Source organism: Muntiacus reevesi, chromosome 3 (genome assembly GCF_963930625.1).
Source record: "Muntiacus reevesi chromosome 3, mMunRee1.1, whole genome shotgun sequence".
NCBI classification, from domain to species: Eukaryota; Metazoa; Chordata; class Mammalia; order Artiodactyla; family Cervidae; genus Muntiacus; species Muntiacus reevesi.
This window is the reverse complement of record NC_089251.1, coordinates 2,125,238-2,152,309: the sequence shown is the minus strand read 5'-3', so window position 1 is coordinate 2,152,309 and position 27,072 is coordinate 2,125,238. Positions and strand designations below refer to the sequence as shown.

The following is a 27,072-nucleotide window of genomic DNA, read 5'->3' as shown; positions in this document are numbered from 1 at the left end:
TGTAAGGACGGAGGACGCACAGAGCACTGCCCGGTGAGCAGGGCCAAGTCCAGCCCGAGCCAGCGCACAGGTGAGAAAGATGCAGCCGGCGCGGGGGCCTGCCCGGAAGAGGCGGTGTCAGGGGCCAGGCAGCCGCGGGCGGCGGGAGCCACGGGCCGGCTCTGAGTGGGCAGGGACGGAGCCGGGCTCTCCTTTCAGGGCGGAGCTTCTCGGCGCCTTCCGTGGACGGAGCGGGCAGGGGAGAGGCGGCGGGGCTGGGGTGGGGGGCATTTCAGGAGCGGCTGCCACAGGGCTGGACAGAGGGAACCACGGGGCCAGGCGGCCCAGAACCGAGTCCGCTGCCTGGGTTCTGCTGATGGCGGCGGTGGACAGTCAGAGAGGCAGGAGGAAGGGGGTCCCGGGGGAGTCACCGCAGGCCGGGGGGTCGGCTACGGAAGAGAACCCAGCCGCCCCCACACACACACACGGCCCCTCTGCTCTTGTTGGGTCTCATCCACCATCCTGCCCCCTCCTCCATCTCCTGCCGTCCCAGGAAAACCTACATCTCGGGTCACAGAGGTCAGGTCGTTTGTGAGCCCAGGTCCAGTCCGAGACGGCAGGCCCGGCCGGCAAAGCCCTGTCTGCCCAGCCTCCCCCGCCTCGGTGACCCACCTGCATGGCCTCCAGCGCTTCTTTGAGCTGCTGCCTCTCCGGCCGGTCGGTGGAATGGCTCAGAAGTTCCTGGAGCGCGGAGGGGAGTGGGTCACCACTCAGGGCCTGGGCCCGCCCCCCCGACCCAGCACCACGTGTAAACAGAGAGACAGCCCCCCGCACACCCTCCCCCAGGCTCTGGTCTGACTGCCCAGCTCCAGACCGGTGGGAAGTCCACCCCAGGAGACACATGTCTCTGAGTGAGCTGTTCCCAACTCTCATGGGTAAAGAGAAGGACGTTAAGACGGCACAAAGCCAGGAGCTGAGCAGAAAGGCGGCCTGTGGACTCATTGAGGAGCCTCGGCCCGCACCCCGCGGGGACCGCCGGCCCCCCGGCAGCCTGTCTGTCCCGAAGCTGTTCTCACGGCTACGGAAGGTCAGGGACTGGGTTCAGAGTCCAGCCCTGGAGCTCTTATTTCTGGCCGGAGGATGCTTTTCTGTCTCCCGTTTTATTTTCTCTTACTGATCCGAATCGTAATGTTCCCTGTGTATTAACTGACAGATACTTGTAACACATATAAATACTGCAGAGCTCCTGATACTTATCTTGCAGGTTTTTTTTTTTTGGCCTGCGCCTCTCGGCATGTGGGCTGTTAGCTCCCCGACCAGGGATCGAACCCCCAGGCGCCCTGCACTGGGAGTGAACAGTCTTAACCACCGGACCACCAGGAAGTCCCTGCTTCTGGGCAGTAGGCATGGCCCGCTTTCCTCTGCTTGCTCACCCGTCAGTCTGGCCCGTCTGCGGGCCCTGACCCGCTCCGGCCCGTCTCACCTTGAGGAGCAGGTGGTATTTGAGCACCCTCTGCATGGGCACCACCAGCAGGTCCTGCAGCTTGAACTTCCCGTCCTGGACCTTCAGGGTGCATTCCTGGGTGTCGGGGGAGCAGCAAGTGGATCTAGAGCATCCTTGCTCGGGGATGCCAGACCCCAGCACCCCCATCCCCCAGCCTGGGGAGGAGGGCAGACCCAAGCCCTGAACTACCAGCCAGGGTGTCCAGTGGCTCTCTGGTCAGGCGCCCAGACACCCTCCCCACACCCGGTGTGTGCAGAGGGCAAGGGGCATGCCGCCTCTCACAGACTCAGGAGTCTGCAGTGGCCACCTGGGGGTGGATTCTGAGCGACCCCTGGCCTGGGCTCTACCCGAGATGCTCAGGGGAGCCAGCTCACACTAAGGGGGGACCACCCTCAGGAATGAGGGCTTCCAGTGGTTGCCTGGATACATAGGGGCATCAGGCCTCTCCAAGGGGCATGTCACCCCCAACACTGCGGGAGAGAGGGGACATGCCATCAGGATTCACCCTGCAAACCATCCGAGCAGCCAGATACAACCCGGGAAGCCCCGTCTCTGTGAACCACCTGCTGCCCCAAAGGTGGCAGGAGGCTGGACAGGAGCTCCCGTGGCGGGCTCAAGGAGGGTGAGACTCGCAGGGCTGGGAGACTCCATGGCTCCCAGCAAACGTCCATCACCTGAGGCCCCCTCAGGGTCCAAACAGACCAGGGTCAGGATCAGTCGTAGCCCCCCGCTGAGCCAGATCCGGTCCTGGGGCCCTGTCGCTGCTGCACCCAGGGGACTCAGGCTGGGCCCGGGCCTGGGACAGTGACCGCCCCCTGCCCACTCTCAACCCCAACAAAAGGCAAAGGAAAAAGTACTCATCGGTCACAAACATCCACAAACACGTCACATCACTGCCCCGTCCCCACCTTTCCAGGAAACGGGCAAGAGGCCAGGGATGGGCAGAAACAGCCAGGGATGGATGGGACCGGGCGGGAGGCCCCCAGTACCTCGACTTTCTGTCTGAAGTCCTCCCTGCTGGCCAGGAGCTGGTTCAGTGTGTTCTGGGCGTGCTCCATGTGACTGCAGTACTCCCCGTAGATCAGGAGCCTGGGTGGTGGGCACACACACACACACACACACACACACACACACACACACGGTGTGAGTCCGTTCTGCCTTCACGTCGAGCCGCAGCTCTCTCCCCCGACAGCTCCTCACGAGTTCTGTCCGTGAGGCTGTGTTCCCTCCCTTCCCTGCCCAGGAGGAGGGCTGCCAACCCATGGGGGAAATGGGCACCCACCTTCCCCGAACCTTTCCACTCCAATGATTTGCTATCAAACTGAGAGTTTTCACATGAAACTTGATTAAGACCCATCATCTCTGGAAGCGATCAGGGGCTGGAGACCCAGAGATCTCTGTGCAACCTGTGCTGGTCCGTGGAGGCAGGGCCGCCCCTCATGGAGGGAAGCCTACGTGGGCAGCAAAAGCCCTGCCCACAGCCCAGCGCGCACTGCCCACGTTCCCGGGCACAGAGGCCCCCTGCTCCTCAGCAGCCCCGACTCCCTCCCGGGCCTTGCAGACCTCCTCCTGAGCCCCCGGAGCCCAGAGCCCCCGAGCGGCCAGCCTTGGGGCGCCCCCTTACCTCCCGCGCTCCCCTTCCGCACTCCCCCGGCTCACTCAGCCCGAGGTCCTGGCGGACAAGGCGTGCGGGCAGCAGGTCCCAGCCCTGCTCTCCTCACTGCACACCCCGCACACCAGCCAGTACAGCTGCAGGCTTCTCCAGCCAGAAACCTCTGTTCACCCATCAAAACCCTGCCTTACCACTTCCCGCTGTGTCCCCGCCCCTCCCACCCCGTCCTCCAGCTCAGCGGGGCCAGGCAGAGCGCGCAGCGGTGGGGAAGAGCCTGTCCCGTCTGGCGGGGTCCACAAAGAGACCGGGCCCCCCGCCACCCCCCCAGCTCTGAGCTCCAGGGGCGGGCCTCACTCCCCCCCGCGCGCCAGCGTGCAGCCTGGAGCCTCGGCTGGCACGGCCTGCACAAGGCTGTTACGGCATCTGTGAATCGGTGACACGTGAACTCTGACCACGGCCACTTACAGCAAAGACCAAGGGACGCACCCACACCCGCCCTCAGGCTCACTTACACACCACATTTGGGCTCTGGGAGGTGACCAGACTCCTAAGGTCACCAGCAAGGGAGTGGCCGGATCCCACAGCAAACCCAGAACCCACGTGGCTGCCAAGCCCAGTCTCCCCAGCCCCGTGGGGAGGCTCTTCTGAGTCCAGCGGCCAGCTCTCCAGGGCCACCCCACCCCCACCCAACTGCGGAGCAGAGCCGTGGCTGCACACAGCCCCCGCCTCCGGCCACAGCTGGCCCCGCTGAGACGGGAGGGGAACTGCATAGGGACTCAGCCGACTGGCCAAGGCGCCCTGTCCTGGGCGGGATAGTGGTCTCCAAGGGCACGTCCACCAGGGGCCTCAGGATGTGACCCTGGAAATAGGGTCTTTGCAGATGTAATCACAGCCCTCAGGGCCGCGGTCCGATCACACCGGACTAGGGTGGGCCCTGCATCCAAGGACAAGGTCCTTACAAGAGAAGGAAGGACCCAGAGACACAGAGAAGCCATGTGAGCATGGAGAACAGACTGGGGGGTTGTGGCCACAAGCCAATGACATCTGGGGCCCCCCGGGCGCTGGAAGCCTCAGGGAGGCCCCTCTCCACAGCCTCCAGAGAGAGCAGGGCCCAGCGACACCGGTTTTGGACATTAGCCTCCAGGCCTGAGAGAGAATTAAATTTCTGACATGTTAAGCCTCCGAGTTTGTGGGAATTTGTGACAACAGCCCCAGGACACTCATGCTGACCCCTCTGCCCTCCATCCACACCACGGCACGTCTGATCACCAGCCCCAGGCCAGACTCTCTGTGGGTGGTTTGACTCGCCCTTGAAAATCCAGAGAAACTGACAAGATGTTCTAAGTCTGTTGGAGGAAGTCGGTGAAGGAAGTGAAGTTGATGGGCCTTCATTTTAACCATAAAAATCTACTGCTGTTGAGTAAAAGTATCTGAAACTAGGAAGCAAAGTGATGCAGGCAGCGAGGCCTTCATGGTTCAGGGTCTCACGGGGGTGCCCGGGGAACAGCCGGGGAAGCGGCCTCGGACCCGGCCTGACGCACCCTCGGCGGACACCGCTCGGTACATGGTCTCCGTCAGGGCAGAAGCGACCCGGGGGACTCAGCGCTCTTGTCAGGGAGGAGACGGACTGGTTTGTATCTAAGGTGGCCGCCTCCGTCCTAACGTCTGTCCCCGCTGACCGCGGCCAGAGTGCCAGACCGTCCTCTGAGCGAGCCCCGTCGTCCTTCCGGCCTCCCTGTGCTGAGCCGGTGGACGTTCGTCACCAGCTCCGAGTGGCTCTGCCCCGGGCTGTGTTCTTTAGCCCTGAACGTTCGGCTGCAACCCCATAAAGGGAAGCATGCAGGCGTCTCCCAGGACTGACGGCCTCAGCCCACACGACCCAAAACGCTCAGGGCGCCTAGGCCAGGCCGCGGGACACGGGCCAAGCCCCACCCCTCTCCCGCCCTCAGCTCCCCGACCTGGGAAGGGAGAGCTGGAGAGAGGCAGAAGGCTGGCCCTTCCAGGTGAGGGTCCAGGGCAGCCCTCCAGACGGGGCGGCCACGGGAGCCCCTGTGGGGGCGCTTGGAGGGTGTGAGAGGGCTGGCCCCGTGCAGGACCACCCAACCTCGGGCTTTGAGACGAGAGGCCCCCAGAGACCCTGCCCCGGTGAGCGGAGCTCACAGGCAGGCCGCAGCACCGCCCACCTAACACTGGAGCCAGCGGAAGCCGCAGGGCACAGAGCCTGCCCGACCCCGACCCCTCTCCAGACACTCGTGGAAGCCCCGGGGTCCTGAGTAGGGGAACCTGCCTTTCTGAATGACATCTGCCTAGCAGCACCTGTGCAAAGCCCCACAGGGAGTCCCTTCTAAAAGCCAGGACTCCCGCCCTCCCACCGGGCCACCAGCTCCCCGGGGCCCATCTGGCCCGAGCCTCTGACCCACCAGAAGTTGCGCTCTGGGCCGCCTTGGTCAGCCCCAGCAATAGATACAAACAGTCTGACTTTAATGCGAACCTCTCTGGGTGGGACACGTCTCTTTAGGCCCACATGCTTAACAGCAGCATCTGCCTTGTCTAAGGATCAAGGCCACATTAATGGGAGTATAAACCCCAAAAAGACAGAGGTGACTGTCCTCTGCCACTTGGCACTGGTCATACCGCACTCAGATGCCACCCCATCGTTCATCCGTGCTGAGCAGCCAGGATCTTGCCCCTTGAGCTCCTCAGTGAATTTTCCTGCCCTCATCTAAAAAATTCTGAATCCCTCTCTCAGCCTACCGATCCTGCAGACCCTGTGATTGCTCCTTAGAGAGCCGCCTCTTCACCCCCTTCATTCCTGCTCCCCTGGCCTCTCCCAGTTTCCAGAACAGGGCTCCCGGCTCCTGCCAGGACATTCCCTTCAGTTTCTGCTGCCCACACGGCCTCAGGGTTGATCCTCTCTCACCCAGGTCCTCAGGGGCCCCCACCATCGGCTCCAAGTCCCAGCCCCACGTCCCCTTCCCCCTGCTCTCCTGCAGCGCATAATAAGTCTCGTCTGTGGACTCATTCCCAGGGAGAGCTGAGCCAGCTATGTTCACCATGATATCCTTGGCCCAGAGTTTGGAAGCCACACACAGCAGGCACTCCATAAATGCTCAGGTGCTGCACACAGTAGGCGCTCCATAAATGCTTGTGGCGTCGGTAAGTCAGTGAACATCAGGGCCATACGGGCTGACTCAGAAATGGAAGGGACGTCCCAGAAAAGGTGGATGCTGGGATGGACACAGCGATTATACTCTGATGACACGCAGCCAGCCCCTCCCGCAACAAAAGGGCCTGGGTCCCGAGGCCTTGCAGGGGGTGACGGTCTGCAGAGCTCTTGGTACCAGGATACGCTCAGCTCACTGCCATTCTCCAAGGTGGAAAGATCCATCATGTCCCGAGGAGAGGAGGCCTGGGGGCGGGTCAGCCTGAGATCGTGCGTGGAGGGGGGCGCTAGGTCTTGCTCACGAACCAACTGGACTGCAGGGGCCAGGCAGCCATGCACGGGGGATGAGGAGGGTCTCCGAGAGGGCACATCACCCATCTATGCCTTGGCCACCTGCCCTTGAGCTGGGTTAACAGGCCCAGAGTTCAGCTTCATCCACAGCTGCCCCTGCTCAGCCAAGGCACGGCACGAATGAGGCGCTGAGCCCGCCATCTGGGCGAGGGTCAGGTCTGACAGCTCAAGTTCGCCAGGGGGCACCGTGATGTGGGCTCACCTGGCGCGGTGTCTTGCAGCCAGGTGAGAGGAGAACCTTGCTGGGGGCAGAGGGTGGGCTAGAGAGCTGGCCTGGACCTGCCTCCACCTGCGTGCCTCACCCAGGCCAGCCAGCGTGCCCACACCTGCCGGCCCCGGAGGAGCCCTGTCTGCTCCCCTCCGCTTGCACGTGCGTTTACACGGGCGCTGCTGCTCTCTCACGGCTCCCGGGAGCCCCCGACTCTTGGCCCCTGAGAGAGCAGGCTCGAGGAGCCTTGCCCGTTCAGGGGGGCACAGCGCCTTGCCCGGAGCTGGATGGCACCTGGGGCGGCCCCTTCAGGGGTCCCAGGTGAAGGCGCGCTGCGGTGGCTCTGGGCAGGACGGTTACGAGTGGAGCTGAGGTTACCTGGCGGACAATGCAGGGGACCCTCCTGCAGAGAGGGTGAAACGGACCCAGCTTCCCCCCCAACCCCTGTGGGGCCTTCTACAGCTCTCGGGACCCCTCCTCAGACCCCAGGAATCAGTATTTTAACGAGCTACCAGGTGACTTCAACGAGCAGCAAGATCTAAGCACCACGAAGACAAGACTGTGGACTCCTCCTCCAAAGGTTCCATGATACACAGAACGCGAGGCCCTGCCTCCTGGGGGATCTCCTGGTGGATCTCCTGGGATTTCAGTGGCTAAAACCGCTGTCTCCCGGGCCCCCGCAGGGCCGGCCTCTCGCGAGCCCCCTTCACTTCACCTGGCTTCGTCCTCGTCAGCATCTCGCCCTCGAGAGCCGGCGGCCGAGGTGCGAGGGAGGGAAGCAGGGGCCGAGATCTCTGCTGGGATGGCAGAGCCATCCTGACAGCTGCCCTCCGCACTCAGCCGGAAGCTTCCAGAATCCCAATTCCACGCCCCCCCACCCCCCGCCAGGGTCCAGCAGGCCATTCTCGAGAACAGAAGGCCACCTCCACACCCCCTTCATCAGCGGGGGTGACAAAACAGAGGCTTAAAGCAAAGAAGCAAATGGATTCAGAGGCCACACAATAACGGTGTAATCTTTTCTTAAACAAGGCACCTGCGCTGATTCCTAATGAGCTGCCACTCCCCCACCGACAGTCTGGATCCCAGACCAGGGCTGTCACTGAGGGCCACAGGGACCGCAGGTGATGCTGCTGGGCTGGAGGCTGGGCCCTCTCTGCATCCAGACTCTAACTGCCTGGGTGGGACCCGGAGGACAGAATCCGCCTCGGATTCTGACGAAGGCGTCTGCACCCCTCGGCTCCATGGACAGTTGCCCCAGAGCCGCACACACTCAGACGGGGCCAGGGCACCCCGGAAGGTCCAGTGCCCTGTGACTCTGGGCCCCGGGACCAGCGTCTCCCCAAGCGCAGGGCTGAAGCTGGTTTACGCCAGGACGGCCATGCATCCGCGCCCATAGCTGACGCCTGCACCTGGCCCGGTCACCCGGGGTCGGCCCCTCCGCACGGCCGGCCGCCGCTGCCTTCACTGGCTGGGGACCAGGCCCGGCCTCTGGTCACCCACACGGCACCAAGAGGCACAGATGCCATCCTTGCGCCTGACCAACCGATAAGGAAGTCCAGGTGGGGCGTCCTGGCAAGGGAGCAGGCGTGTATCCTCGGCCCTGGGGGCCCGGAGCCCCTGAAGCCCCTCACTCAGGCCTGCAGGGGTTGGGGGGTTGGATCTTGCAGCAGCAGCTGCCAAGGGCCACGCCCCCCGGGCTCAGAGCCAGTCCCCTGGCATCGGATCCCCGGGGGCCCACAGCACAGCGGGGAACCCTGATGGCTAGAGGGCCCCTATCCACCCAGACCCCCAGGAGCAGAGGTGAAGGGGCTGTTAGGGCCCCTGGGAGGCCCCCTCTCATCCAGGATGGGAGGGCAGGCAGTTTCCTCAGTTTACAAGTGAGGACAGGGCGGAACCGGACGCCCCCCAGGGCCTGTCCACTCACCTCTCCTTGAAGTCCAGGAAGACCTTGGCCAGCGAGCTGCCGCCCGCCATCATGGACACGTCGATGGCCCTCAGGAAGCTGTGATGCACCTTAATCAGGTCCTGGGATGAAAAGCAACTGCGTGTGAGCAGGCTCGGAGGCCGGGGGTGGGGGGGCGGGTGCAGAGGCTCTGGTCAAGCTCTTTCGGGGCTGCTGCTTGAAGGACGGCCACGTGCGGGCCGGGCGCTGGGTGCGCCTCCCCGGATGCGAGCCGCTGGACGGCTCTACAGCTGGCCACGGCCGCACCAGCCTGTCCAGACACATGGTGGCCCACCCCAGGCAAGGCCTGGAGCCAGCCCCAGCCAGCATCCTCGTGACCCACCCGCTGGCTGAGGGAGCGAAGGGGCTCACAGGCTCTGAGGGCCGAGTCTGTCCTCCGCGGAAGTGGGGCCCAGCCCCGGGGAGTGTCCGCTCCAGAGCGGATGGGCGGCCATCACCCTCTGTGTCCGTGTTCAGACCCCACGGGGCAGCGAAGGGGCTTGGTCTGCCCAGAGGGGGAACGGACAACATCCCTCCACTGCTAACCAAACCTCACCGGCCCTCGAGGACCTCCAGGGAGCAGCCCTCGAAGCCCCTCAAGGTGGAGCCCGCCCGGCGTCAGAGCGGGTGGGGATGGCGGCCCCGCCACAGCGAGCCGGGGCGGACCCTCACCTCCAGGTTGATGAAGATGGCCGCCATGTCCGCCGGGCTGAGGACCAGCCTCAGGGGTGTCACGTAGTTCTGCAAGACAAGAGAGAAGCCCTCGCTGCCCCACGGCCCGGAGGACGCCTTCGAGGCCACGGTCGCTGGTGAGGGCGGCTCTCCCGGCCTCAAGGGTCAAGTGGCCCCAGACGGGCTCTCCGCAGGGCGGCCACTCGGCCCGGCCCACAGCAGGCCTCTGCCTCCCGGAGAACGCGGGCTTTCTGCGGAGACCTGAGAGTCACACTGCGGGGCGAGCCCAGTGTGGGGCCGGGCGGGGTCGGGCCTGGGAATCCGTGTGAGCGCCGGGCCCCCACCCCTCCATGGTGGGCAAAGCTCCACGGGGCGGTCCTTGCACATGGCGCTGGACTTCAACCCCACGGCAACCAGGGCGGGCTGTGCTATCGCTGTCTGAGACATTTGGGGAAAATGAGGATCCCCCAGGCGGTGAGGGGCATCCCCCAGGCGTGAGGATGAAGACATGGCCGTGAGTCTCCCCCGACACCAGGTCCTGGGCCTCTGCCAAGTGTCCCCCCAGACCTGTCGTCAGAAGGGCGCACTCCAGCCCCACTCGCCACAGGAGCAGGGTGCCCCTCCCCAGGCTTTAGATGAGGCGCCCACATTGGGACCAGCCCCAGAGGCCCCCAGGGAACGGCCGGCCACCCTCCCCTCTCCCTGCCCTTCTCCCCGGGTCCTGGCCGCCTGGCCCTCTCGCGGCCGCTGTGAGAGCAGGAGAAGGCTGTCCACCCGCACCCGTGGCCGTGGGATAGCTCCCCCCGCCATGCGGCGCCCCTCTCTGGGACTGCTTCCTCCCTTGAGACCCACCTGGGGGGCCGGGCAGGGTTATAGACACCATCATACCCGAGGGCGTGAGCACGCCCTACCCCCTGTTCACCCCTGACGGGCATCCTGGAGGCGCTGTGCCTGCGCCCCAGGGCTGGATTCCTGGGGCGGGGACGGGACCCAGCAGCCTGCAGGCTTTCTGCAGCAGAACCCGGGCTCCGTGCCCTCCAGGAGGAGGGCCCTGGGAGGAGCTGACCAGGGAGTCAGGACCGCTGGGGGCAGGGTGGGCAGACGAGGAGGCCAGGCTGGGCAGCCAGGACGGTGTGTCTACAGAAAGGCTAGTGGTCGGGGGCGCAGAAGGGCAGAACAGGAGGGCTGGGTGGGGTGGGAGGAGGGGAAAGTTCCGAAGTCTGGATCAGACCCGGGGCCAAGGGGCATCTCGGGACTCCTGGCTGGAGGCTCCCGCATGCCCTGAACAGTGGGGACCCACCTAGAGGTCCCCATGACGGCTATACACTCTGCAAAGAAAGACTACCCGGGAACGGTTCCTCCTGAAAGCAATGTCGGCTCTTTCACACCGCCAAGCACTGCCGTGAGGACACCAAGTGACAGGGAAACAGCACGGAGCCAGCGCTCACAGGGAGCGGGGAGAAGGCCCACCCATGTCCTCCAGGAGCCGGGCAGGCCGGCGGGGAGGCAGCACTGACCAGCCGATCGGGAGATCACACCGTCTGCCAGCGGGGCTGCAGAGGCTGCCAGCATCGGGCCCAGCGGAGCCGCAGGTGCAGGGCGCTCAGCCACCTACGGGCCGGCCCTGCTGCACGCCCGCTGACGGAGGGCAGGCTGAGCGCAGACGGTGCCCACTGAGGCGGTGCCCACAGAGAGCCACTCAGCGCCCAGGCTGGTGACAGCGTACGCAGAAGGCGTTCAGCTCTGGGCGAGGATGCCCACATAAAGGGCCTAGCTCAGTGTATTTCAGGAGCAGAAGCGGCAACAATGCCCAGTTCAGGCTGCAAGGAGCGGCAGAAACAAGCTGAGGACAGTCCCGGGTCCGAGCTGAAGCCGAGGGGTGGGAGGCGGGACCCGGGCCTCCCAGGACACCGGCCTGGGTGGAGCCCACAGCTTGCGTGGGGCCAGAGGGCAGAGGAGAGGTGAGGGCGATCTCCAGACAGGCAGGGTCAGGGGTGCAAAACTGAGAGGGCCCCTGCGCCCCACCTGTCACTGCGGCCCTGAGTCCCTGCCCGGGGACAGGGCCCCCGGGAGGCAGGGGTCCGGGGTGGCCCCGGCGGCCACGCCCACCTTCTCGATGTCCTCCAGCGTCCGGTAGTACTTGGCCTCCGTCTCCTGGATCTCCAGCAGGCAGCAGTTCCTCTTGTCGTCTTCTGTCATGCCCATTTTCTGGAGGAGGACACAGGACGTCAGCCAGGGCCCCGCTGTGCCCCCAGCTCGGCTCGGGGGTCGCCGAGTGTGGAGGGTGTGCGATGGGGGACGGCGTGTCCCTCCCTCCTTCCTGGGGATGGGGACGCTGAGGCCAGCGGAGGGGGCGTGGCACGACCCTGAGGACAGCCCAGAAGGGACAGGTCTCCATCAGACCGGCCACCCCCTCCAGCATATACAGCAGGTGTCACATGCTTAAAGCGCCCACTGTGCGCTCTGACCAGCTCCCTGGGGACCCACGTCCACCAACTGATCCCAGGCTGTCAGTGCTTTGGGGAAATGGGCCAATCCCTGGCAGAGCCGGACGTTCCAAATACCCAGCAGTCTCCGACCTTGTGCAGAGCTAAGAGCACATCGGCAGGGGACCCTGGGACAGGCCCCCGTGGGGGCGCATCTGGAGCGGGACTGAGTAAGACAGTGTGGCCACAGGGGCCGGGGAAGAAGCCGCGGGGGGCGGGGGTGACTGTCGGGGCGGCTGTGGACACCCAGGCCTCCTCCTTAAGTTCTTTTTGGCTGAGAGAATGCTGACGGGTGACACAGGGGCCGTGTGGACTCAAACCCGCCCTGACATCATCCTTCTTTCGGATAAATGCCCCAGGGCCCGAGCGGGCTGGCCGGGGCCACAGCTCTCCAAAGCAGCCTGCCGAGTGGGCACGTGACCCAGGCTCCTTCCCAAAGCCTGAAGCCCTGCTCAGGTGGTGTTGAGGGTCCACGACCCCCTAAAACTGCGTGTGAGAATGTGGAGCCCGATACTATCTCCCTGGGGAGGGGTCTCAGGTTGTTGCAAAGAGGACTGAGGATTCCCAAATGTGCAGGAAGATGGTGCTGGCATACCTGAGCGTGGGCCTCCCCTCCGCCTGTCACTTACCTGCATGTATCTAATCTGAAAGCGTGCAGAAACAAACAGGAGAAAGAACCGTTTAGCAGTGCTTGTTCTGAGTCAAGCCAAGCTGGGGGAAGTCAGGGAGCTCGCTCACATAGACATCAGACCCAGGGATCATGCCACACCCTCCACCCGCCGAATGCAGGCCAGCTAAACGGGAGGACGGCTTAGGGATGGGGTCAGACTGGGATGGGGGTCAGACTGGGATGGGGTCAGACTGGGATAGAGGTCAGACTGGGATGGGGTCAGACTGGGATAGGGTCAGACTGGGATAGGGGTCAGACTGGGATGGGGGTCAGACTGGGATGGGGTCAGACTGGGATAGAGGTCAGACTGGGATAGGGGTCAGACTGGGATAGGGGTCAGACTGGGATAGAGGTCAGACTGGGATAGGGGTCAGACTGGGAGAGGGGTCAGACTGGGATAGAGGTCAGACTGGGATAGGGGTCAGACTGGGAGAGGGGTCAGACTGGGATAGAGGTCAGACTGGGATGGGGTCAGACTGGGATAGGGGTCAGACTGGGATGGGGTCAGACTGAGAGAGGGGTCAGACTGGGATAGGGGTCAGACTGGGATGGGGTCAGACTGGGATAGGGGTCAGACTGGGATAGGGGTCAGACTGGGAGAGGGGTCAGACTGGGATAGGGGTCAGACTGGGATGGGTTCAGACTGGGATGGGGTCAGACTGGGATAGAGGTCAGACTGGGATAGGACAGAGTAGGATAAGGGTCAGACTGGGAGAGGGGTCAGACTGGGATAGGGGTCAGACTGGGATGGGGTCAGACTGGGATAGGGGTCAGACTGGGATGGGGTCAGACTGGGATAGGGGTCAGACTGGGATAGGACTGACTGGGATAGGGGTCAGACTGGGATGGGGTCAGACTGGGATAGGGGTCAGACTAGGATGGGGTCAGAGTGGGATAGGGGTCAGACTTGGATAGGGGTCAGACTGGGATAGAGGTCAGACTGGGATAGAGGTCAGACTGGGACAGGGTCAGACTGGGATAGGGGTGAGACTGGGATAGAGGTCAGACTGGGATAGGGGTCAGACTGGGATAGGACTGACTGGGATAGGGGTCAGACTGGGATAGAGGTCAGACTGGGAAAGGGGTCAGAGTGGGAGAGGGGTCAGACTGGGATAGAGGTCAGACTGGGAAAGGGGTCAGAGTGGGATAGGGGTCAGACTGGGATAGAGTCAGACTGGGATGGGGTCAGACTGGGATAGGGGTCAGACTGGGATAGAGGTCAGACTGGGAAAGGGGTCAGAGTGGGATAGGGGTCAGACTGGGATAGAGTCAGACTGGGATGGGGTCAGACTGGGATAGGGGTCAGACTGGGATAGAGGTCAGACTGGGGTGGGGTCAGACTGGGATAGGGGTCAGACTGGGATAGGGGTCAGACTGGGATAGAGATCAGACTGGGATAGGGGTCAGACAGGGATACAGGTCAGACTGGGATAGGGGTCAGAGTGGGATAGGGGTCAGAGTGGGATAGGGGTCAGACTGGGATGGGGTCAGAGTGGGATAGGGGTCAGACTTGGATAGGGGTCAGACTGGGATAGAGGTCAGACTGGGATAGGGTCAGACTGGGATAGGGGTGAGACTGGGATAGAGATCAGACTGGGATAGAGGTCAGACTGGGATAGGGGTCAGACTGGGATAGAGGTCAGACTGGGATGGGGTCAGACTGGGATAGGACTGACTGGGATAGGGGTCAGACTGGGATAAGGGTCAGACTGGGATAGGGGTCAGAGTGGGATAGGGGTCAGACTGGGATGGGGTCAGACTGGGATAGAGGTCAGACTGGGATAGGACAGAGTAGGATAAGGGTCAGACTGGGAGAGGGGTCAGACTGGGATAGGGGTCAGACTGGGATAGGGGTCAGACTGGGATGGGGTCAGACTGGGATAGAGGTCAGACTGGGATAGGACAGAGTAGGATAAGGGTCAGACTGGGAAAGGGGTCAGACTGGGATAGGGGTCAGACTGGGATGGGGTCAGACTGGGATAGGACTGACTGGGATAGGGGTCAGACTGGGATGGGGTCAGACTGGGATATGGGTCAGACTGGGATGGGGTCAGACTTGGATATGGGTCAGACTGGGATGGGGTCAGAGTGGGATAGGGGTCAGACTGGGATAGAGGTCAGACTGGGATTGGGGTCAGACTGGGATAGAGGTCAGACTGGGATAGGACAGAGTAGGATAGGGGTCAGACTGGGATAGGGGTCAGACTGGGATAGGGGTCAGACTGGGATAGAGGTCAGAGTGGGATAGGGGTCAGACTGGGATGGGGTCAGACTGGGATAGGGGTCAGACTGGGATGGGGTCAGACTGGGATAGGGGTCAGAGTGGGATAGGGGTCAGACTGGGATGGGGTCAGACTGGGATAGGGGTCAGAGTGGGATAGGGGTCAGACTGGGATAGAGGTCAGACTGGGATGGGGTCAGACTGGGATAGGACTTACTGGGATAGGGGTGAGACTGGGATAACGGTCAGACTGGGATAGGGGTCAGACTGGGATAGGACAGAGTAGGATAGGGGTCAGACTGGGATAGGGGTCAGACTGGTATGGGGTCAGACTGGGATAGAGATCATACTGGAATAGGGGTCAGACTGGGATAGGGGTCAGACTGGGATGGGGTCAGACTGGGATAGAGGTCAGACTGGGAGAGGGGTCAGACTGGGATAGGGGTCAGACTGGGATAGGGGTCAGACTGGGATGGGGGTCAGACTGGGATGGGGTCAGACTGAGATAGGGGTCAGACTGGGATAGGACTGACTGGGATAGGGGTCAGACTGGGATGGGGTCAGACTGGGATGGGGTCAGACTGAGATAGGGGTCAGACTGGGATAGGACTGACTGGGATAGGGGTCAGACTGGGATGGGGTCAGACTGGGATGGGGTCAGACTGGGATAGGGGTCAGACTGGGATGGGGTCAGACTGGGATAGGGGTCAGACTGGGATGGGGTCAGACTGGGATAGGACTGACTGGGATAGGGGTCAGACTGGGATGGGGTCAGACTGGGATATGGGTCAGACTGGGATGGGGTCAGACTGGGATATGGGTCAGACTGGGATGGGGTCAGAGTGGGATAGGGGTCAGAGTGGGATAGGGGTCAGACTGGGAAAGGACAGAGTAGGATAAGGGTGAGACTGGGAGAGGGGTCAGACTGGGATAGGGGTCAGACTAGGATAGGGGTCAGACTGGGATAGGGGTCAGACTGGGATAGGACTGACTGGGATAGGGGTCAGACTGGGATGGGGTCAGACTGGGATATGGGTCAGACTGGGATGGGGTCAGACTGGGATATGGGTCAGACTGGGATGGGGTCAGAGTGGGATAGGGGTCAGACTGGGATAGAGGTCAGACTGGGATAGGGGTCAGACTGGGATAGAGGTCAGACTGGGATAGGACAGAGTAGGATAGGGGTCAGACTGGGATAGGGGTCAGACCAGACTGGGATAGGGGTCAGACTGGGATGGGTTCAGACTGGGATAGGGGTCAGAGTGGGATAGGGGTCAGACTGGGATAGAGGTCAGACTGGGATGGGGTCAGACTGGGATAGAGGTCAGACTGGGATAGGGGTCAGACTGGGATAGAGGTCAGACTGGGATGGGGTCAGACTGGAATAGGGGTCAGACTGGGATAGGGGTCAGACTGGGATAAGGGTCAGACTGGGATGGGGTCAGACTGGGATAAGGGTCAGACTGGGATATGGGTCAGAGTGGGACAGGGGTCAGACTGAGATAGGGGTCAGCTTGGGATGGGGTCAGACTGGAATAGGGGTCAGACTGGGATAGAGGTCAGACTGGGATGGGGTCAGACTGGGATAGGACTGACTGGGATAGGGGTCAGACTGGGATAAGGGTCAGACTGGGATAGGGGTCAGACTGGGATGGGGTCAGACAGGGATAGAGGTCAGACTGGAATAGGGGTCAGACTGGGATAAGGGTCAGACTGGGATAGGGGTCAGACTGGGATAGGGGTCAGACTGGGATAGGGGTCAGAGTGGGATAGGGGTCAGACTGGGATGGGGTCAGACTGGGATGGGGGTCAGACTGGGATAGGGACAGACTGGGATAGAGGTCAGAGTGGGATAGGGGTCAGACTGGGATGGGGTCAGACTGGGATAGGATTGACTGGGATAGGGGTCAGACTGGGATGGGGTCAGACTGGGTAGGACAGACTGGGGCTGAGCAGGTGACACCCTCCCCCCATTCGGGGCCAGGCTCTGAGTGGCACCTGCCATGCCTTGGCTTTATCTTCCTTTAGAAATATCACTATCCACCCTACCTTCCACTCAGACTGTTCAAATAGCTCCAGACATGATGGGGAAAGAAATAAAGCCAGCTGCTTTATCTCTGAGGACCTGGCATGTGACAGGAGGCCCGCCCTGCCTGGTGGACCGCTGTGAGCCCAGCGCCAAGCCTTGGGAAGCTAAGCGTCGCTCTCAGGCAGGACGCCAGCGTGTCCCCAGGACACAGGCGGGCAGCCCCAGCCCTCAGGTGCCGGGTCCTGTAAGTCCCTTCAGGACCAGGGACAGCAGGGGTCCTGGGGTTTCTGCAGGCCAGGCGCAGATGGGGTCTCTCGGGAGCCAGCTCGGGGGGTGCCCCTAGATAACCACACCGGCCACTGCACGCACATGACCTTCCCTGACCCTCAGGACACCCAGCTTCCAAAGCCTGGGGAGTGAGCGGGCCCCAGTGTCAGCTTGGTGCCAAACGCGGGAGGCGGGCCAGCCTCTCAGACCAGCTCCAAGGAGGCGAAGGACAGACTTCCAGCCCCCGGAGCCCAGGTCCCTGGAAGGTTCAGGAGCAGGACTGTCTGTGGGGAGGGGCAGACCGGGGGTCACAGACCCACCACAGACCCACAGAGCAAGATTCCTGGTGATCGTGGGGAAGGAAAGCCACCTTCAGACCCTCAAGGGGCAAAATGAGACACCTCTTCTGGAGTTTGGGGCTGTGAGCTGACTGCCCAGCGTCTCAGCGCCTCCCCACAGAAGGAGAGGCCTCTGAGAGTCCTCAGTTTCTGCACCACCAGGCGGTCACTCCCACACTGAAGGAAAACACCAAAACTTGCTTTTGGAGAAATTCCCCGCATTTCTTTGATGAAAGCAAATGGCAACAAGAGCCTCTAGAGTTGACAAGGGGCATCTCGCCCACCCCCAGGAGCCTGAGGGTGCGAGGCTGTTGGGGTCCACCCCACCGGGTCCCCAACTCCCATCCCAGCAGGACCACCTCCCCAGCAAAGCAGCTGCACAAACAAGTGTCAGAGAGGTGACTGCCGACAGCTCGCAATGAACACCGCTGTGCAGGAAGGCACCCGGCCGGCCACGGCTGACTGAGCCCACGGCGCATTGTGCCTCTGCAAGGGGGTGGGCAGGGGGTCCAGCTGCCTGAGGTCAGCGCTGAGTCTCCACCCCAGGCTCCTCGGGCAGGAGGGACCTGGGGTTCTGCACACCTTCCGGGGCAGAATTCCACGGCAGCGCGCCCGGGGGAGGTGGGACGGCGGGGGTGGCACCTCCCAGTCTCCTGGGAACAGAAGGAAGGGTAGGAAGGGGCGCCTGGCCGGCTGGCCTGGGAAGAAACCCCGAGGCGCTGGGAAGGACCAGGGCCCCTCTCGGTGGCTCAGCCGTGGGGTGGCGCGGAGGCTGTATGGCGGGGCGGGCGGGGCTCACCATGGGCTGCTGCACCTCCACCTTGATGATGTCCTCGTAGATGTCGTCCCCGTCATCCTCGCACGGGACGCAGTCATAGATGTCCTCTCCCACGCCATGCTCACTGTGGGGGGTTAGAGGGGGTCAGGGCTGGGGGCTGAAGCCACGGCCACCAGGAGCGCCAGCCCACGGGGGCCTCTTGGAGAGAAGAGGCGTTCGGGGCCACCGAGAGCCCCTCTCTCTCAGCCTCTATCTCCCGGTCCAGGGACGGGGTGCGGCACTTGCCTTCTGAGGCTTCTGGGATTTCAATCCGGGCAGCCTCAGACTCGGCCTGCTGCCTTTCTGGAAGGTCTCCCACCACAATAGAGCGCACCCACCCCAGCTGTTTAGTAAATGCCGGGGATGCCCGACGGGAGGCTGGGGCCAAGATGCGGCCTCAACAGGTGGTGCCCAGATCTGGGGACCAAAAATGCCCTCGCTGCGCCCACACCTGGGACCTGGAGCCCCACGTGCGCTCGGCTCAGCCCAGAGGCGCCCCAGCCCCTGCGGTCCAAGTGTGAAGGTCAAAGTGCAGAAGTCACAGGTTCATGGACATCTTCCCTGCCAGAAGGTCACAGAGCCGAGCAGACAGGGACGCGGAGCTTGCAATGCGCCTTTCCAAACGAGAAAGGAAGTTACCGGCCTTCCCCGGTGGCCCGGCGGTAAAGAATCGCCTGCAGTGCAGGAAATCCAGGTTTGACCCCTGGGTTGGGAAGGTCCCCCGGAGGAGGGCACGGCAGCCCGCTCCAGTGTTCGGCCTGCAGGGTCCCAGGGACAGGGGAGCCCAGTGGGCTGCAGTGCATGGGGTCGCAGAGTTGGACGTGACTGAAGCGACTGAGCCTGCACAAAAGCAGTTACTGCTTGATTTATAATTCAGTTAGCGTTTGTTTCTGCTCGTGAGCTTGACCAACAAGTTATCCCCTCTGGTCTGCAAGAATCAAGTCAGGAGACACCTCCTCCAAGATGCCTTCCGGGACCTCCACCTAGTCTGCCATCTCGGACTCTCCCCAACGCTCTTATACGGAGGCCTCTGCTCTCACGGCACCTCCCGTTATTCCATACACGCCTGTGGGTAAGCCTGTCTCACCCCTAGATGAAACCTAACTTCGTAATCCCTTCTGATCTCCACGCCTGATACAAGGTAGGTGCTCAACAAATTTTCACCAAATCAGCAAATGAGCCAATGGGACAGTCCAACAGTTCCCACAAGCCTGGCACACACAGCCCACCCCTGACCCCGGGGGTCACTCTGGCCTGGGGCCCCGCTGGGCCCGGGGTGGCCAGCTCTTCAGCCTGCTGAGGGGTCTGTCCTAGGGGTCTCAGCAGGCCAGCGCACGAGGGAGGCCCACGTCAGCCCCCCGCACGCCTGTCTGCGGGGGAGAGCCCACCCAGTCAGGCTGAAGGCGGGCTGGCCAAGTTCTCCTCCGAAAGGCATCAGAATGAGGTGGACCGCTGCCCGAATCAGCGGAAGGGGGTGAGGCGAGAGGAGAAACGATACCAGCCGCTCGTATGAATGGGTTTCTGGCCACGTCCCAAACCAAGCTCTTGAATATTAGCTGCCATTCTAGAGGCGAGGGCGGGCGGGGGAGAAAGCTCCCTGCACACCTAGCGGAGAGGAGGCTGTGCCGTTCTAGGGAAGACCGCAGCACCCAGAGGGGCCTGGTCTCCCCCAGCCCTGGATGCACCCCAGCTCACTGCGATGGGGCAGTGAGCAGACGCGTGGGACGTCCCTCCGTCTGTGGGGGTGGGGGCAGCCAGCGCCCACCCTGGTGAGACCCCCCGGAGCTGATGGGTGGGGGCGGGACGGGATGCGACTGCTCTGGGGGCCTCCCCTGGTGTTTCACAACCTCTCCAGGTGCGCGGAAGCAGAAGACGGGCAGAGGACACGGCCAGACCGCACGGTGCTGCGCCAGCTACAGGCCCCCCTAACGCTTACGTGAGCAGCCACCCACCCGGGGAGGGGCCGGGCAGGATGTCAAAGCACATGCGGGCACTCGAGTAGCACACATGTGCTTTTCAACTCAACGCCGCCTGGGAGGCGGGGAGCGCTGGCACCATTTCACAGATTAGGGTCACACTCTGAGGCCCCGTGAAGGCTACGGGGAGGGGCGGGGTCGGCAGGGGGCGGCGGGGGCCAGCTCGGCCAGCCCTGTCCTTCCTGACCTCTCCCGCCCACCCTCCACTCCCCACAGCAAGCTGCGTGTCTTTACGTCGGCAGTCCTGAGAACCGGGGTGCAAGTCGGCACCCAGACGGTGACAGAGCCCCCCAGCTCCCGTCAGAACCAACGAGAAGGCAGAGCAGGGTGCCTGTCCCCTGAGGTGGGCCTTGGGAACAGTCACTTGCGTCCACACGGATCACCCCCTGCCCCTCCAGGTGCTGCCCCCGAAGGAAGCAGCTCCGGCAGCCCCGGCCGCCCCGGTCCAGGCAGGGACCCGCAGGGGCTCTTCCTAAGGGAGCCAGACACCCCGGGGTTTCCGTCATCAGCCGAGCGAGGCTGGTGGCAAAAGCTCTGTCTGGAATCCTGACGGCGTGGAACAGAGGGGAGGCGGGCACGCTCCCAATCCTGCCATCTGCAGACAGACATCCGCTCTGCTCCGACGGGTCGGTGGAAGGCAAGCAGGTGGGTGAGGGGGATCGTGATGGTTAAAGATCCCAAAAGCCGATGAAACGAATCAAAATGACTGAACGTCAACCTGGAAAGGGTCCGTGGGGTCGGCGGGTGCAGGGGCAGTCATCTGCCAGCCCAAGAAGAGCCCCCTTTATCATCCCACATTTGGGGGAACATCCTCATTGACCCCAGGACTCTCCCCCAACCCGCTCAGAATTGTTCTCAGCAAAGACCCCCCCCCCCCCCCCCGGGAACCAGTCAACCCAAATCAGGGCTCAAGATACACCTGAGCCCAATGCTGTCCATCAGGCAGATGGGAAAGCCCGGCGTACGGGCAGGGAACTGGCCGCATGCCTCAGGAATGCCCTGCTCCTGCTCTGCGGCCTCCCGGTCAGCTGGGCTGGTCACTGGCTGAGGCCCTGATGACACGGCACTGCGGGTACTCAGAGAAACGGAACGGGAGGTCTGTCCATCTCAGGGCGAGGCGGACACCTGCCCTGTCAGCACCCCCAGCCAGAGCCGCGGCATCATCCGGAGGGAGAGGAAAGCGAAGGCTGGAGGCTCCGAAGCTACCAGGACAGGCGGGACCTGAAAGACGCCTGGACGCCGTGTGGACCGTGGGGTCCTAGAAAAGGTGTTGAGGGACAAGCCCCTGCTCTGCCACCCTCTCCTCTGGCCCCACCCAGCTAGCTAGGCATGCGCCGACCTCCGCAGGGCACCTCTGCACGTCGAGCGCGGGGTGGCACGCCGTAACACAGGCTTCCCACCATTTTTAGAGTTTGCACAGAGTGAGACTGTGGGCTTCCCAGGTGGCTCAGTGGTAAAGAATCTGCCTGCCACTGCAGGAGATGCAGGAGACGTGGGTTCGATCCCTGGAGAAGGAAATGGCACCGACTCCAGTATTCTTGCCTGGAGAGTCCCATGGACAGAGGGGCCTGGCGGGCTACAGTCCACGGGGTCGCAAACAGTGGGACACAGCTGAGCAGGCCTGCATGTACCGAGATGTGCCTCAGCTGTACCATTTTGATGAGGGGACCCAAACCCCATGACATGAAAGAACATTCTCATCTCCCCTAAAAGTTCCTCCCCTTCCTGACTGCCCCCTCCCCTCGTCACCCCTCTGACTGTTCTTCACCGTAGGCTTTCTCTTCGGCTGCTCTGAATGTCCCATCAACAGCATCGTGTGTCACGTCCACTTCTGGGCCCGGCTTCCCTTCCTCAGCATCATGGCCCTGAGATCCAGGCTGCTGCCTCCGTCAGCGGTTCATCCGTTTTTATGGCCGAGTCTCCATCCGCTGCACGAATGTGCCACAATTTGACATCCATTCTCCTTTTGATGAACATTTGGGTGGCTTCCAAGTTCTGGTTGTCGTAAATAAAAGCTGCTATGAGCATTTGCCTTTTTCTTGGTGGACATATGCTCCCATTTCCTTTGGAAATGAAATTCCACAAGGAGTGGAATTGTTGGATCAAAGGGGAGGTGAGCACATTTAACTTCATCAGTAACTGCCAAGCATTTTCCCAAAGCGAGCAGCTGCAGCATTTACGCCACCAGCAGAAGTGTGCATGAGTGACAGTTAACTCCAGTTCTTTCCAGCTCTGGCAAGTTCCAGCCTTTTAAATTTTAGCCACTAGAGTGTGTAAGTAGTGAGATCGAAGTGTGGCTTTATTTTGCATTCCTGCAATGATTAATGATGTTGACAATTTTTCCGTGTACTTATGGACATTTGTGTATCTTCCTATGTAAAAGGCTTGCTGAAGACTTCTGTCCATTTCCAAAAGTTAGTTGCCATCTTCTTACTGACTTCTAGGAGCTCTTTATATATGATGGATACAGGTCCTTGGTCAGATATATTTAAAAAAAAATTCCCCCCCCCCCAGTCTCTGGCATGGCTACTTGTTTTCTTCATGGTGTCTTTTGATAAACACCCATTTTTTATTTTAATGAAACTTAATTTATCGAGCTTTTCTTCCATGGTGCCCTGACTCTATCCTGTATCACATCTAAGAAACCTTTGTGCCTCATGTAAGAATCTCTGCTTTCTTCCAGGTCGCAAAGGGTTTTCTCCTGTATCTTCTTCTAAGATCCACATGGCCTCAGTGTTTATGTTTAGGTCTCTGATTCATCTCAACTGGATATCTCTGTATGGTGTGAGGTAGGGATTGAAGTTCATTTTCCCATCCCTGTGTGGATAGCCAGATGTCTCAGAACAATCTGTTGAAAGCTTTCTTTTCCCCACAGGATTGCTTGGATCCCTCTGACAAAAACCAGGTGACTACCTCTGTGTGGGTCTGCTCCAGAACGCCCCATTCTAGCCTGTCCATGTATTCAGCCCTCATTATGCCAGAAGCACTCCGCCGTAATTTAGCTTTACAGAGAGTCTCGAAATCGGGTCGTGTAAATGCTCCAGCTTTGTTCCTTCCTTAACCATTTTACAAATGATTTTATGTACTCATCTTTGGTTGCACTGGGTCTTCGCTGCAGCGCGGGCTTTTTCCGGCTGCAGCGAGCAGGGCCAGGTTTCACTGTGGTGTGTGGGCTCCTCATTGCGGCGGCTTCTCTTGTTGCCGAGCACCGGCCTTAGGGCAGTGGGCATCACTAGCTGCAGCTCCCGGGCTCCAGACGCAGGCGCAGGAGCCGCGGCTCCCGGCTGAGTTGCTCTGCGGCATGTGGGCTCCTCCTGGATCGGGGTCAAACCCACGTCTCCTGCACTGGCAGGTGGGTTCCTTAACCACCAAGCCACCAGGGAAGCCCTAGCTTTTATAGGACTGTTTAGACCACCCTGAAGTCCTCTGTATTTCTGTATCAACTTTACAATAGCTTTGTCAATTAAAAAAAAAAACCTGCTTGAATTATAATAGGAACTGTGGTAAATCTATAGTCTAATCTGGGAAAAACTGACATCCTAACAATATCGTCCTCCAACCCATGAACAGAGTCATACTTTCATTTATTTAGGTCTCTGATTGTCTCTCAGCAACATTTTGTAGTTTACCATAGAGGTTTTGAATTTAGGAAGCGCGAGGCTACTGTTTTTTAAATTTTTTTTCCTGCCTTATTCGTTTTTTCTTCTCCTTCTGGGATTCCAATTATACCTGCAGACACTTGATATTGTCCCACATGTCTGAGGCTCTGTTCATACTTTTCCATCTTCTTCTCTCCGCTACTTAGAGTGTATGCCTTCCATTAAACTATCTTCAAGTTCAACGACTCTTTCCTCTGCCATCTGCAGTCTTCTGTTAAACTGATCCAGTGACTATTCATTTAAGTTACCATGCTTTCCGGTTCTAGAATTTCCGTTCGGTCCTTTTTTATAGTTTCTATTTCTCTACTGAGGCTCCCCATCTGTTCATTCACTTGACACATTTTCCTCAAAGCCCTAAAATCAGAACAATAAAAGTGCTAATTGTGACATCTAAGTCATCTCAACAGTGATTCCCCTTGACATTGTTTTTTTCCTTCAGTATGACTCACTTATACCTGTTTCTTTGTTGGTTTGATGATTTTTCATTGGACGCCGGACACTACAAATGGTTCATTACGGACATTCTGGATCCATATTTCTTTCAAAGAGTAATATTTGTTCTGACGGTTCACTTGGTTGGCTGGACTCAAACTTCAAATTCTATCTTCCCTGCCGTGGGCAGCAGCTGAAATGACTGCTAAATTCAGTTTCCAGCTGCTGCATTTCTTGCTGGAAATCTTAGGGTGTCTCCTGTGTATGTGAGGTTTAATGGTCAGCCCAGGACTTAGGTGGATTCTATCAGCAGGTTTGAGTCTGTGGGCTCCTCCCTTCCAGCATTCCCCACCCAAATTTCTGACTGTTCTACACCCTCAATTTCTTTCCTCTGACACCTCACGCCAGTGGGTTGGGGGTTCCCTCAGGTAAAGGACTACGAGCTCTCGATCCCAACCAGTGAGCAGCTCCTGAAGAAACAGCGGGTTCCTCCAGGTAAGTGTGAGATGATGCCGTCCCGTGCCCCCTCCTCTGCACTCAGAGAAGGAACAGAGCCACGAGACTGAGACCCGGGAACACATCCTCCGTGGTCCCCAGCACGGGTCATCACCGTGAAACCGCTGCTCTTCCTCCTCAAAATCAATACGGACGAGGAACAGCCATTCATGCAGGATCAATTTTCACACACCACATTCATCTCTTCTGATTCACTCAGGGCACTGAGGTTAAAAATAGGCTGCCAGAGACACCAGACGGAGAGCTGTGTTCCGGCATCTGAACTCGGGACAGAAAAATCTCAAAAATGCAGACACGGTCACTTCTCTGCATTCTGCAAAATGTCTGTTATCCAGAACCTGTTGAAAACTTGGGGGAGGGACGGATAAATCAGGCGTTTGGGATTAAGAGATACGCACACTATATATAAAATAAACAACTAAGACCTACTCTACAGCTCAGGGAACTCTGCTCAGTATTACAATAACCCATAAGGGGAAAGAGTCTGAAAAAACACAGGCGCATGCACGCATAACTGAAGCGCAGTGCTTCGCACCTGAAACTAACTCGACACTGTAAGTCAGCTCGACTCCAGCTAAAGACGGACAAACAAGCTTGAGTGGTGAACGGTCAGCTTCACGCCTTTAATGGCCTAACTTTACCGCCGTCCACAGGGCCTCATTATCGAGCCATGAGGACACTCATAAGCCTGCTCTCTGCATTTATAGGTCTTTTCAATTATGAAGATACTGCCAGTCATTATTTAATTCAGGTCGATGAGCACTAAAAAATATAGGTTCAGGCATATTACACGAAATTATAAAATAGTAGCACTGAAATTTCATTTCATGCACGTTCCACATTCCGGGAGAGGAGGAAATAAAAGAAGCAGCAAAGAAGTGAGGTTTTTTTTTTTTTGTTTTTTTTTTTAAGAAGTGAGTTTTTTAAAAAAGCGAAAACAAAGTCATAAAGGTAAAACTACATATATTTGTTCAACCCGGCAATTAAGATGAAAAGATTATCAGATTCGATTGTTTTAATCTACACTTCTCCTAAGACCAAGTCTGCACTGGTAGGTGACTTCCGGAATCCAGGGGACCCAGAGGCACCAACTAACAAACTGTCCGTGGGCCTCACAGTCCAGGTGGGGAGACCGACAGGGCAGCAGTGACGTCTGAGATGCAGACCCGTCTAACCTGGAGGAGGGTCGCTTCTGTGAGGGGACAAGCTCTGGTCTCCAACAGCTGTGTCCCTTTGGCCAACACTGCGTGCAAATTCCACCACTGCCCCGCTGGTTCTTAGCTGAGGCATCGCCCCTGAGTGTGAGTCTCCTGAGCAGGCGGGGGCAGATACATTACACGTCTTGGGCATCTGCTAACACAGATGAGTTACTGCTGGGCCCAGCCGGCCCAGTGCATCTGACGGCCATGGGGGCTTAAGGGAGAAAAAGGCAATGACAGGTGTGGGGTCAGGAGGGGGCAGGGGTGCAACACGAGGTCCCCCGGGGGTCTGAAGGGTCCTGGGGTGCAGGGCGGTGACCTGGAGGGGCCTCCAACAAGGCGGGGATCCTGGTCTCTGTTCCCCTATGTTGTGAGCTGGATCCACCCAGTTACGGCCTGGCCTCGGAGCTCAGCGGGACCCCACGGCCCCTACAAACCATCCCGCGGGGCAGAGGCCAGGAGTCTGAACCCCCATCAGGGCCCGGTGCACTGAACCTAAACTCCAGTCCCACCTCCGATGGTCCTGGAAAAGGAACTCAAGGCCCTGAAAAAAACCCGAAAGGGACTCTCAATCACCCAGGCCGAGTTCTATCGTGTCAGGCTGTCTCAGTTCCAGCCTGAGTCCTTCCTCAGCATCACGCAGACCCACAGAGCCTCGTCTTGAAGTTCCCAGCTATCAGAGGCTGGGCCTCACGGAGAAATGGCGCGTCCCCACCACGCTACAGCGGTCTATGCACATGACCACGCTCGGGCAATGCTGGACCACAGGGGTGGCGCGTCCCCTTCTCCTTCAGCTCAGACTCTTGTCGTGGGATCCTGACTCTCCCGAAAGCGGCCCCCTAGGGGGAAGCAGTCAGGTGAGTCCGAGATGGACTCTCAGCCCTGGGCAGGGCTCTGCAGCTCTGGGGAAGAGAACCTAGGCCTCAGTTTCCCCACCTGCAAACTTGGGATGAGGCAGAGCCCCTGGTAGCATCGCTGGAAGGATCGGCCTCAACGGAGCTGACCAGCACGGGGCCAGCACACAGCAGGTG

At 60.2% G+C, this 27,072-nt stretch overlaps 1 protein-coding gene across 4 annotated transcripts in view; it reads right to left on the bottom strand.

Moving 5' to 3' along the window:
- Positions 1–27,072, bottom strand: part of VAV2 (vav guanine nucleotide exchange factor 2) — a 320,676-nt gene that overhangs the window by 25,687 nt on the left and 267,917 nt on the right. For all 4 annotated transcript variants that reach the window (XM_065928065.1, XM_065928061.1, XM_065928062.1 and 1 more), the window contains exons 5-11: positions 18,242–18,344; positions 11,541–11,639; positions 9,432–9,500; positions 8,742–8,842; positions 2,473–2,572; positions 1,463–1,558; positions 652–720 (exon numbers count right to left, since the gene is read on the bottom strand). In XM_065928065.1, the coding sequence (XP_065784137.1) occupies positions 652–720; positions 1,463–1,558; positions 2,473–2,572; positions 8,742–8,842; positions 9,432–9,500; positions 11,541–11,639; positions 18,242–18,344 (637 nt within the window). The remainder of the gene's footprint in view (positions 1–651; positions 721–1,462; positions 1,559–2,472; positions 2,573–8,741; positions 8,843–9,431; positions 9,501–11,540; positions 11,640–18,241; positions 18,345–27,072) is intronic.